The sequence below is a fragment of the Macaca thibetana genome, chromosome 3 (genome assembly GCF_024542745.1).
Source record: "Macaca thibetana thibetana isolate TM-01 chromosome 3, ASM2454274v1, whole genome shotgun sequence".
NCBI classification, from domain to species: Eukaryota; Metazoa; Chordata; class Mammalia; order Primates; family Cercopithecidae; genus Macaca; species Macaca thibetana.
The window spans coordinates 56,615,152-56,628,224 of NC_065580.1; the positions used below are offsets into that span (position 1 = coordinate 56,615,152).

The following is a 13,073-nucleotide window of genomic DNA, read 5'->3' on the forward strand; positions in this document are numbered from 1 at the left end:
GTAGAGACAGGGTTTCACCATGTTGGCCAGGCTGGTCTCAAACTCCTGACCTCAGGTGATCCACCTGCCTCAGCCTCCCAAAGTGCTAGGATTACAGGCGTGAGCCACTGTGCCTGGCCAAGCGGCCAATCTTGAAAAGTTGAGAATACATCCAAACACAGTCACTTAGCCCTTGCTCCATTTCACCAGTCCAAGCCATTAGATTATAATAGTTCTCCCCTTGCCCTGCTGCAGTCCATCTTCCACACAGCAGCTACAGCAATCCTTTTATGAAGCAAGTTAGATCACGCCCCTGCTCAATATGCATATCGCTTCCCATTTTACTATGAATGAGGGCCACAATCTTTACAATGGCCTCCTTGGGTCTATGCGATCTGTCTGCACCTCACCTCCTTTTTCCTTTGCCCTCAGTTCCTATCACTCTGCCCCTTGTTCACTCCACTTGTCTCACTGACCTCCTCACTATCCTTGAACAGTGAGTCTACTAAGTATAGTCCGTGATGACTGTTTAATCTTCCAGAAATGTGCTTTCCCCATAGCCTCATGCTTGTTCCCTCCCCACCTTCAGGTCTCTGTTTAAACACTCCCCTAATGGCCTTTCCTAGTATCCTTCCCCAAATAAATTAATTGCACTCAAATCTCTGCTTCAGACACAGTGTATGGGGAAATTCACACTCAGATAAGAACTTATCTCAGGCAGCAATATAACTCTAGGATCACTCTAGCCAGGGTTGGCATAAGGGACTGGGAAGAATGAAACAGGGAAGAAAAGTATACCAGTAAATGGGGCATTATCAAATTAGTGACCACCTTGGATTTTAAGCTGCTTGGAGTGCACCTCACAATTACCCACTTTGGAGACAGAAAGGAAGATCATTTATCTTTCAGCTCCTTGCCACCATTGGTCATGGATTATTCTCCTGGGCATCATGCCCAACCATACTTCCAAGCTGTACGTGTGTAGGCAGTAAATAGATTTTCCCAAGCGCCCTGGGCAGAAAGCAAGACACAGGTAGGGCAGCTGAGGCGAGGCACTGTCAGACTACACCTAGGCAGAGCTGGCCAACATGGTAAAGTTTTGAGGTATCCAATACAACAACTAATAATGTTCATTGCACTATTTTTAAAGATGCAAGCAGATAATCTCACTATAAGTGCATCAAACTTACAAGACTGAGCAAGCATCCCTGAACAGACTTTAATGTTGTAATCAAGTAAAGTTTAAAATTGGCCTGAAAGTAAATTTTATATTCTACATAATCATAAATGACCACTGTTCTGTGTGACAGTCAGGCATATATGGTGCACAATAGATAGATGTAAAAATATAGTTACTACTCAGTTTCCCAACATAATAAAGAATTTTTAAGGCCAAAAAAATAAGGCTCAAGAAGAACTGGGAGGCACAGGAGCCAACCCAAGGTTCTATACAGAGACCCACCCTCACCACCTCCAGGAACACAGCAGCTAGGCCTCTCCTCTTCTTGGAGAAAGGGGTCTATTAGCCCAAAGGTCAGGGCCATATCCTGGGGTTCTGCCCATACCCTTGTTTTAAGGGTCAGCACACCAATGTGCCAGATCATATTTTACTTAACCCATTCCAGTTCCGTCTCCTCTGAAGCAAGCCCTGTGCTTAATTCTAAAAGGAGCAGAGAGTGCTGACAGTACTGGGAAAAGGAGGACATGGCACTGAAGAAGGAAGGGGTTGTTGTTCTCAGTATATCATGGCAAGAGGAGGGTAAGGATGAGCAATACAAATTATGAGATTTCAGGTGAGCCTCCCGCCCACCAAATAAAACAATTTTACTGAGGCCCCCAAGAAGTCCCATCCAGACTCAGCTCTGGGGAAATGTGTGTCATAAGAAGCCCAGGAGTGCCTCACAAGCCTCATGTGGAAAGTAAGTACAAAGGGTTTTTCCATCACATGCAATGACAGGAAAATCCATCTGAGTGGTAACTATGCTAACAAAAGAAGTAATTTAAGAAGGAATTTAAGCGTCAAATAAACAGAACAGATGGAAAGCACCTGGGAGCAGAATAGTACGAGATTGATAGGAGACCCACTAGGCCAGCAGTTGACCAATGGTAGTCACAGGCTGGCTCCAGCCCACAGGTGGTTACTATTGTCCCAAGTAGCATTTTTAAATATATTCAAGCCAACATTTACAAATTCGATCTTTACAAAAAGCTCCAGACTTCCATTGATAAATTGAAAAGCCAGTTCCACTGGACTTGCTAGTGACAACAAAAAGCTAGAGCTGAGTAGTGGCTCCCCCTCTTGAAAGTCCCCCACGGGGCATCCCCACCCCACTACTAGTCCCTATAGCTCTTGAACTTTTTTTTTTCCATTAAATAAAAAAAAATATTTCTTGGTTTCTATGTTAAAAATGGGAAAAAAAACAAAAACAAAAAAACACAAAGACATTCTGCTGGTCACTTGATTTTTTTTCTTACATTCAATCTACTTCACATATTTACATGGTCTCTCTGGCCAATGTATGCATTTGCAGTTGAAACCCTAGACCAGACTGAAAGCCCCATGAGGGTAGATGCTATTCCTCTCTTACACACCATTGTATCCCCAGCACCATGCATAGTGTCTGACCCACAGCAGGCACCCAATACTGTTGAGTTATAGACAGAGGGATGACTTACAGCACTTTTTAAAAGGTGGTGGGGAGGGGCCAGGGAGCATCACACAGCTACAAAACTATAAAGTGGGCCTTGGCAAATGAGCAGAATTGATCTTCAGTATTGGTATACTACTTACAATGTGTTAGGTACTAATCGATACTTAACCAGATATAAGAAAAGATGCATTCTTGACTTTCCCAATCTTTTACACCAACATCTGACCATAGGTTTCTACTTCAGCATTTATTTAGCCTGCAGGTAATAATTACCATCTTAATACTTCTGTTAAATCACTGTTAGATCATTGTCTGTACTTTTCTGTTTGCTTGAAAAAAATATATATTTTTTAGAAGTCTTGTTCATGCTTGACATGACCTTTGTCTTTTATTCTGAGATACAATAAGGCTATTTCTAAAGATGCTTGAAATCTTATTTAGTAGTATAATAAATCATCTACCAATAACCTTCATCTACCCATAGGTACTAAAAAGTGTAATTTCATTACCTGGTTGAAGTTCGTTCCTTTTTCCTTCTTTAGTAGACTGAACTAAACTTGCAGCTAATGGAAAAAGAAAAAAAAAATTCCATTAGCAATTGATCCATATGGTGGCTTGTTAAAGCTTACCATTTTATACCTCAAATAGATGAGGGCTCAAAGAGATATGTCAACGGAAGATAAGGGCAGAACACAAAGCATTCTTTTTTGTAGGTATACCCTCCATATTCTTTATTTCAAACTTAACTTGTCAAGAACATTTCTTTCTCAGAAAATCATTGTTATAGAATAATACTGAAAAAATCTAATACTTTGAAACTCTTAAAAGATGTAGTTCAGTTCTTGACATGTAGCAGTAAGAGCTCAACTTACCAAGCAAAGTTCTTTCACTGTTGACAGAGCAACTGAAAACTTGCAAGTCTTTCTCAAAGGTATACAGAAGCTATTAAAACAAAAGTATTTTTTAGTTTGAAGTTTCATACATTAAACAACAATTATATGAACATAAATTCCCATTGAGCTCTGTGCTAAGTATTACTGGGGCAAAATATTTCAGTAAAGAATGAAACTAATTTAGCTATGCTGACACATTCCAGACTACTCTTTACCAAAAAAAAGTTTGCTATTGTAAGCCATGTTTGGCACTGATATTTAGCCATGAGACCACCAAGTATAGTGGTTAAGAGCATAGACGTTGGAGCCCAGCAAGAACCAGGTTCAAATCCTGACTCTGTCACTTGCTAGCTGTATGACCTTGGATAAATTATTCAGCTTCTCTATCCCGCCATCAGTAAAACATATCTACTCTAGGATTGTTAGGAGGATCAAGTGAGATAATCTCTATGAAGCACTTAGTGCAATAAGCACTCAAATGTTAGCTATTGTAATTACTGAGGTAATTAATTACAAAATAATCATTAGTTTTCTTAGCCACTGTCACAAGTGCATCTCCCATAGGCCTTTCATATTTAGAGGACCGGGAAGGTAGTCTTCTTTAATTTTTTTCCTTGTTGTTGTTTAAAATGTTCCAAATGTTGCAAGATTCCATTTTCTTGAATATTAAAGAAAATGAAAATGCCCATGTAGGAGGACGTGATGTGGAGATTGAGGAACTAGAGAACACCAGTTCTATTAGGCAGGCTGTCTTAAAGAACACCCAGAGGATAAGGGAAAGAGACAGTCTTAGATCTCAGAAGACAACAGCCTAAGAGAAACAGTAAATAGTATAAGTATTAAGAAGGTTACTAGTACCTGCACCCTAAAAAAGTATCGAGAACACACAAGACCCCTATAGCTAGAAGTCGATGGGAAAAGCTAGCAATGCTAGGGGACAACTGATTATGGAAAGTGAACTTCCAGTTAATCAGGTACTGAATTCATGTGAGAATTTTTGGTTTCCTTTGACTCTTGCTCTAACTGAGGAATTCTAAATTATTACTAAGAAGAATCTAATTCTAAATTATTACTAAGAAGAATGGGTACATACACATAATTTTTAATGTGTTATCTTTTAATTACAAAGATAACATAAGTATAGTCTCAATGTTTAAAAGATGGAAACGCTATCAAATAAAAAGTCAAAGCCAGCCTGGACAACATGACAAAATCCTATCTCTAAAAAAGTTTTTTTAAAAATATGTCAGGCATGGTGGTATGCCTGTAGTCCTAGCTACTTGGGAGGCTGAGATAGGAGGATCACTTGAGCCCAGGAGGTCAAGACTGCTATGAGCCATGATTGTGTCACTGCACTCCAGCCCAAGTGACAGAGGGAGACCCTGTCTCAAACAAAAATAAAAGGTCAAAAGAAATAGCAGTCCTTCATACTCAGCCAATCCCAACTCTCTTCCAAAAGGAAGCACGTTTATAAATTGTCTATATTTATGCACTTATGTTACACAGTTACATTGCAAGTTTTTAAAAAACATAAATGGAATGTATTAAATGTATTATTCTGACAACTTGCTTTTTTCATGTAACAACATGTTTTGGAGAGCCTTCTGTACCAGTACAGAAGTCTTAATCCTTTAATAGCTGTATCAATTTCCAAAACTTACTGATGGGCATTTAGTATGCCTCCTACATTTAGGTAATATAATAATCCAATGAACCTTTTACATAAACCTGTGTGAATCTGTGCAGATATTTCTGTAGAATCAAAACCTCAAAGTGGAATTTCTAGGTCAATAGGTGTGCAAGTATCAGAAGTCTTTAACTCCAAGCATCAAAAAATCTTCCCCAATCTAGCTTAGGCAAAAAGACAATTAGTGGCTCATGAAATTGAACAGAATGGGGTGTTACTTCAGTATTGGCTTGATCTAGAGCTGGAAATACCCATTCTCCTAGCTTTCTGGGTTCAATACATTTGTCAGTCTCCACACAATAGAGCTCCAAGTTCTATTCCCCAAAGTCACAGCAATTCCAACCCAATGAATTCACTTATCACCAAATCCAATGGAAAAGAGAAGAATCCATGTCCCAAATTCCCAGCAAAGTATTCTCTTTTATCCAACCAGTTTAGGTCATGTTCACTCTTGTATGCACTACCAGGGAAGTCCTACATGACAGAAGGTGGGAGAAAGAGGTGGAAGAGGGTGAGGAAGGAAAGCTATTGGCACTGTGCTTATGCTTATCCCATTACTTATGCTAATGGGAAGCATAAGTAATACATTGCTTCTCTTTTGCCGATTCCAGGGTAAGACCATTAACTCAAAACTAGAGGTGGGGCGGGGCAAAGTGGAGTCAACCCACTTATCCCTATTGCTCCCACCAAGTACAGTTTTAAAACCCTGGACATATATTTTTTTAAGTTTCAAAGATGACTCTGAAATGCAGAGAGAAGGCAGCACACTCTTTAGGGACCCCAGATCCTGATGAATGACATAGTGGCGAGTTCCCTGGGTTTTCCTTTTGTGTCATACAGCCTAGACTCGGAGCTAAAGGGGTGAAAACAACAGAAATACTGATGGGAGCAGACAAAAACACACACACATCCATGCTCTCTAGCCAAAGGAACTGGAAAGGGGAAACATAGCAAGAGAGAAACTTTTTACTATAACCACCCTAACTGCAGCTAAACACCACGAAAGTAAATGAAACCCCACTCCCATCTCTATCAGCAAAGTCTGCATGGGGAGCTTAGACTCCCACCTTTGCCCAGCTATAACAAGGCACCCTTCCCCCTTCTGCAAGATGAGTATCAAAGAAGACCAAAAAGGAAATCAGAACTTTCATCCATTCCCAGTGTTAAATAAGCCTTCCCCCACTAAAAGTGCCAGAAAAGCCACATGGATCCTGGACTCCCACCCAGACTCCAGTAGTAAAGAAGTCCCTTTCTACCTCCTCACTGGGATGGTGTCTGAGGTGGCTGAATGGGAAGCCAGAACTTTCACTACCACCCAGTGATAATGAGGCCTTCACCTACCTTTCCCCCATCCTGCTCCTCTGCAGTGGTATCAGTGGAGGCCAAGTGGGGAGACTGAAATCCCATTTCTGTCTGGCCATAACAAGACACTTCTCTCCACTAGGGTATCCAAGTAGGCCAAGTGGGGAACCTGGACCTTCACCCGGCACAACCTAGCAGTAGTAGGTTGTACCACCAACCCCACTAATTCCCCAACAGGTAAATTATCAGAGGTGGCATGCTAAAGAGAAGACTTAAATAAGATCCAGAGTTCCATAATGTAGTCCTCGAAATGTTTAGCATACAATAGAAAATCTCATGTCATACCAAGAAGCAGGAAAATCTCAAACTGAATGAGAAAACAATAGGCACAGGCACTGAGATAACAAAGATATTGGGATTTTCTGACAAAGATTTTTAAAATGGTCATAAAAATGCTTCAATAAGTAATAACAAGTATGCTCGAAACAAATGAAAAAAGTCTCAGCAAGAAATGGAATATGTAAAGAAAAATACAAATGCAAATTTCACACCTAAAAAATACAATTACCAATTTTTTTTTTTAGGCTCAACAACATAGTGGAGAGGACATAAGAATCAGTGAACTTGAAAACAATAGAAGTTACCTAATTTAAATGATAGACAGAAAACCGAAAAATAAAAGAAACAGAACCTCAGAGATCCATGAGACTATAACAAAAGATCTACCATTCTTGTAATCAGAGTCCACAAAAAGCGAAGAGAAACAGATTGGAACATTAAGAAAAAATATTTGAAGAAATATTGGCTAATGACTAAAAATGTCCCAAATTTGGCAAGAAACTACAGATTCAATAAGTGGAGTGAACCTCAAACAGGGAAAATCCAAACAAATCCATACCAAGACACAGCATAATCAAACTTCAGAAAACTAAGGAGAAAGAAAAAATTTTTTTCAAAAACGGCAAAGAAAAAAAGTGACATCTAATGGGGGGAAAAAATTCAAAAGACAGCAGATTTCTCATGAGAAACCAGAGAACCCAGAAGGAAATGGCACGTTTTTCAAGAGAGGAACAAAAAGAACTATGAATCCTGAATTCTATACTTGGCAAAATTATCCTTCAGTAATGAAAGGAAAAAAAAGACATTCTCAGATGAAGAAAACTATGAGAACTTGTCATCAGCATACTTACCCTTAAAAAAATGGCTAAAAAAAGTTCTTGAAAGAGAAAAGAAATGATAAAAGGAATGTTAGAACATCAGAAAGAACCATGGAAAGAGCAAATATACAGGTAAACACAATAGACTTTCCTTCTCCTCTTGTGTTTTCTAAATTATGTTCGACAATCGGGGCAAAAAGTATAACATTGCCTGATGTGGATCTTAAAGAATGTATAGGAAATATCAAAGACAAAAACACGGGAAGGCAAAGAGACTTAAAAGGAGATAAGAGTTCTACACTTCATTTGAACTGGTAAAATTTCAACACCAATAGATCTTGTGGTGACGGAATAACTCTTTCTTGATTGCAGTGATAATTACAGGAATCTACACAAGTGATGAAATGGCATAGAACTATATGCACACATTCTGCTGACATTAATTTATTGGTTTTAATATATTATCCTATAGTTACACAAGATGTAACAATTGAGAGAAACTGAGTGAAGAGTACACAGGACATTGCTGTACTTGTTTTTCAAATTTAAAAACTAAAAACTTTTAGAGAAGGATGAGTAAGCATTAAGACTGAGAAACCATTATCCCATCCTGAAGCTTAATTACCAAGAGAAAGACTTTTTTTTCCTCTTGATGGCACCATCTTTCTCACGGTGGCACCTTTGCAAGGAAAAATATAGTGCTTGAAAAGAATTTTAGGCTGGGTGTGGTGGCTCACACAGTAATCTCAGCACTTTGGAGGCTGAGGCAGGCAGATCACGAGCTCAGCACTTTGGAGGCTGAGGCAGGCAGATCACTGGCCAACATGGTGAAACCCTATCTCTACTAAAACAACAACAACAAAAATTAGCTGGGCGTGGTGGCACACACCTGTAGTTCCAGCTACTTGGGAGTCTGAGGCAGGAAAATTGCTTGAACCCCGGAGGCGGAGGTTACAGTAAGCTGAGATGGCACTACTGCACTCCAGCCTGGCAACAGAGACTCCATCTCAAAAAAAAAAAAAAAAAAAAAAAAAAGAATTTTAAAGCCCATCTAGATTTGGCATACAAATCCATTCCTTCAACAAAACCATCGAAAGGTCAGTCAAAAACACATATGGGCTGTAAGGGTTGTGCTTATGTGGAGAAGAGATGGGAGAAGGGGAGGGTTTGTTTAGCAACTATGGTTCAGAAGCAAAATTTGCCTGTTTACAAAGCTAGTTTAAATTTCCTATTAATGTATCCTTTGGCCAATTTATTTTCTGGACTAATTTTCACATTTTGGAATTCAAAGCAGCTTTGTCACCGGAAAATTTTTGAAAAACAGCCACTCTGGAGGGAACCTATTACTATCAATCCATTGAAAAATATTCACTGCACTCCTACCACTCACAGGCAGTAAGCTAAAGGTAACCGGGATGAAACACATTGGTATGCAAAGTGCTCCTACTGTCAGTGCTCACAGTCTTGGGAAATGTGAGCAGAATATGACCACAAAAGATAACAGCAGTCACCACAACTGGATTGGGAGAAGACAGACTATGGTGTCTCCTCTCAATCCATTTTTTTAGAATACATGCCACACAGAAATTAAGCAACAATTGCACTGAAAACTTGATATTTTATTCTCTTTCCCTAGACTGTGTATTGTGAAAGACTTTACGTTGATCATCACTGTGTCTCCAGCACCTGACAGGGAAAACACTCAATGTTTATTTGTCGGATCAGTGAATGAGTGAGTGAATGAATGAATGAATGAATGTGAAAGGGGTGGAAGAAGGAAGAGAGAATTAACCAAGCAGCATATTGGAACCCTGAAGAGTAAGGCGACCTGTAAGAAATTTCTAACGGATAAAGGACATTTAAGTTAAAAAATGTCCAATATTCAATTCTAAATTGTTTTTACATAGGCACAAAATTACTCCCTCTCATTTGCTCCCAGAATTAGACAAAGTCGCCTGTCACATCAACCAATGCCTTATGTGAGTAATCTGGGGAAAAAAATAAGGAAAGGCGTTCCTTGTCTGAATCATTAAGAAATAATGAGAAACAAGACACGTGAAGGTTAAGCAGAAGCAGAAAGAGTCAGAGGTCATTATACGATGATGTGGAAGTACACAAATCTCAAGGAGGACACTGGACCTCCTACTTTCTTACAGGATACTGAATAATTTGTTTGAGCCAATTTTACTTAAATCTCAAAGGTCTAAGAGACTTCACCTTACTATTTGGTTCAAGAGTCCTTGTGTTTTTTGTTTAAGACAATAGGACCAAGAGATCATTAAGGGATAAGAGAAGGAAAGCAAAGAAATACAAATTTTTAGAAAATAAAGTTGGTATTCCCACTCCTAGATATGCATACAAAAGAATTTTAAAATAGCCACGTATACAATAGTGTTCATAATAGATAAATGTTAGAAACAGGTGCCCATCAACAAATAAAAGAATAAAACTGTTGCATATACTGTGATAACTGATTGCATGAATTGGTGTTATTCTGTCATACTCAATTGAGTTAAATCAAGAGATCAGGAGAAGAAAAGAGAAGCACACGGGGCACAAGTGCCTGGCCAGGTGTCTTGCAAGCCAGCTGCCAAAATGACCAAATGCCATAAACTTAAGAATAGCTTCACCTAGTAGCTACTGAAACAAACTGCCATGGCTCTGAAACTAGTTTTACCTACTGCTTTCACACACCAGTGAGATCTTGCCAGGTCCTGGAAACTTTCCTATTGCCAGTGAGTTTTCTTTCAAAGCCATATGTAACATTGCTCTTTCTGATAAAAACCCCCAAACTTTCTTAGTTCTTTGGACATACCAAAGACCACCCTGGCCTGTGTGCATGTCTTAAATTGCAATTCTGTTTTTTCAAATAAAATGTTTAGAGAAAAAAGAAAATAAAGTTGGAATTTATGTCTAGAAAAAGGAGGAGACAAAGAAGAAAACTCTAAAGGCAGTAAAGTAACCAACGAGTAATCTATGATTTATGGTGATTTTTACCTCATTTTGTCTGGTTTGACAATCATATAATCCAAAGATGACATTTCCCTTATCATCCTAAAAAAAAATTAAACAGATGTTTATTAAATGTCATTGTTTAGGAAGTTAGAATGTTACTAGTTTTAAAACCAACCTGCAATAGCTCAATCTTAGCAGTAAGTACTTTAAAAGAAGCTTTCTGTGCCTGTCAGAGGGGCACTGAATCCAGTTTAGCTAGTCATTTGGGCTCAAAGAATGAAATGCATCAATAGTGTAGAGCTCAGTGAATTTGGGGAACTGTCTAGTAGGACTGAGCATGGTGAAGGAGTAAATCTTTTTATACTTCCACTTATGTCTTTGAAAATATACACATATGATAGATAATAGGGATGCCTAGGACAAGTCCATAGCATTCTTATAAGTAAAACATTGTGAATCACACAATTCCTTAAAGGTACCATTCTAAGACACAACTTACAATAATTATTTTTACTTAAATAAAAGTACAGTGATGTAACTGTGCAAAGCAAACTGGCCACTTGAATTATTCATGTGTGCTTATTATGGTAAAGCTAAATTTTCCTTAGAACACTTGACATTGAAAACACATTGTTAAATAACAATGCTGCACATGCCTGTAGTCCTAGCTACTGGGGAGGTTGAGGCAGGAGCTCAAGGAACCTACTTGAGCCCATGAGTTTGAGGCTGCAGTGAGCTATGATTATGCCACTACACCCCAGCCTGGGTGACAGGGTAAGACCCTGTTTCTAAAAACAAAATAATAACAATGCTTCAAAAGTCAAGTCCTAACATATCTACGTCTGAAGAGACTAATCATATTTAATATTTTCTCCAATGATAAAATGTTAACATATTAATTAGGTTTAAACATTTTTACTTGGCATTTTTTGTCTAGAAAATGAAATTGTTCATTGATTCAAAATTTGAGTTATTATGTCAGATATACCCATTTAGTTTTATTTTAAAATGAAGAAACATTTAATTTTTTTTTTTTTTTTTTTTTTTTTTTTTTTTTTTTGAGACAGGATCTCGCTCTGTCACCCAGGCTGGAGTGCAATGGCACAATCTCAGCTGACTGCAACCTCCACCTCCTGGGTTCAAGTGATTCTCCTGCCTCAGCCTCCTGAGTAACTGAAACTACAGGTGTGCGCCACCATGCCCAGCTCATTTTTGTATTTTTTTGGTAGAAACAGGGTTTTGCCATGTTGGCAAGGCTGGTCTCAAACTCGTGACCTCAAGTGATCTGCCCGCCACAGCCTTCCAAAGTGCTAGAATTACAATGTGAGCCACCATGCCCAACCTTATACTACTAAATTTCAATCACTTTATTCAATCTCACACACACAAAGCCATAAGTTAAGATTAAATGCCAACAAGTTTATTCATTACCCCTCAATAAGATACAGTATAGAATTCTGTAAAAAGAGAATATAAATGATTAAAAACAGTATATTTTACATCTTACCACAATAAAAAAGAATATAGACATACCTTATATGTATAAATAATATTTCCATTTCTTTCAACATTTAATACACGTAAGCTCTCATAATCATTTTCTAAAACATCTGAAATGATAATAGCAGGTTAATACTCAGCAGAAGATGGTTAGAAACATACCTAACCAATATATTAGTAAAGGAAACCAAATATAAATATATACTAATAATTCTATTATATAAAACTTAAAAACAGGCGAAACGAATCTCTTTTATTAGAAGTACAAACAGTAGTGACCTTTAAGGAAGGAGAAAGCCATAGTCATTGAGAGGTATCTCAAGTGAGCCTTGTTAGGTGTTGGTAATGTTAAACGTCTTGGGTATACTGATATACTCTATGATAACTCACTGAGCTGTATGCTCTTTTCTGTGTGAATGTTATACAATAAATTTCAAGTATCTGTTAGTTTTTGCTTTATGCATTTTGAGGATACATCATTAAGGGCATACAAATTTAGAATTGTTATAGCCTCCTGGTGGATTAACCACTGTTAGGCTCTAAGCTGAGTGCCAGCTGTCTGAGTACTCAATTAAAACAAGATTAAAAAGTTAATATTAACTTTTTAACAGTCAAGCTTTTAATCACTTACTGTGATGCTATAAAGCAAGAGGCTCAACAAGAGAAAGTGCTAATGTCCCTGGTCTATTTTCTCCCCATGGAATGGTGCCGTTAGCCAAGGGTCAAGTGAATCAGCACAGATATGGAGCTCTCTTCACTATCGAGGGACCCTCCCAAAAAGGTTCCTGCAGTATCATGGATCCAGATGCCAAGGGTAGGGAGAGGGAGAAGAGCTAGGAGTGGAAAAATATTTCACTGGAGTAGAGAAAAAGCAGTCTTCAAAGCTTCCCTCTTCCACCTGCTAAGGTGGTTTTAGTGGTTTAGAGGCACCTGAGAAAGTTCTCTGCTA

General features: G+C 38.4%; 1 protein-coding gene across 1 annotated transcript in view; it reads right to left on the reverse strand.

The window, feature by feature from the left end:
* GSAP (gamma-secretase activating protein) overlaps positions 1-13,073 on the reverse strand; it is a 104,688-nt gene that overhangs the window by 82,160 nt on the left and 9,455 nt on the right. The window contains exons 2-5 of the mRNA XM_050782746.1: positions 12,158-12,234; positions 10,667-10,723; positions 3,503-3,572; positions 3,140-3,193 (exon numbers count right to left, since the gene is read on the reverse strand). Of these exons, the coding sequence (XP_050638703.1) occupies positions 3,140-3,193; positions 3,503-3,572; positions 10,667-10,723; positions 12,158-12,234 (258 nt within the window). The remainder of the gene's footprint in view (positions 1-3,139; positions 3,194-3,502; positions 3,573-10,666; positions 10,724-12,157; positions 12,235-13,073) is intronic.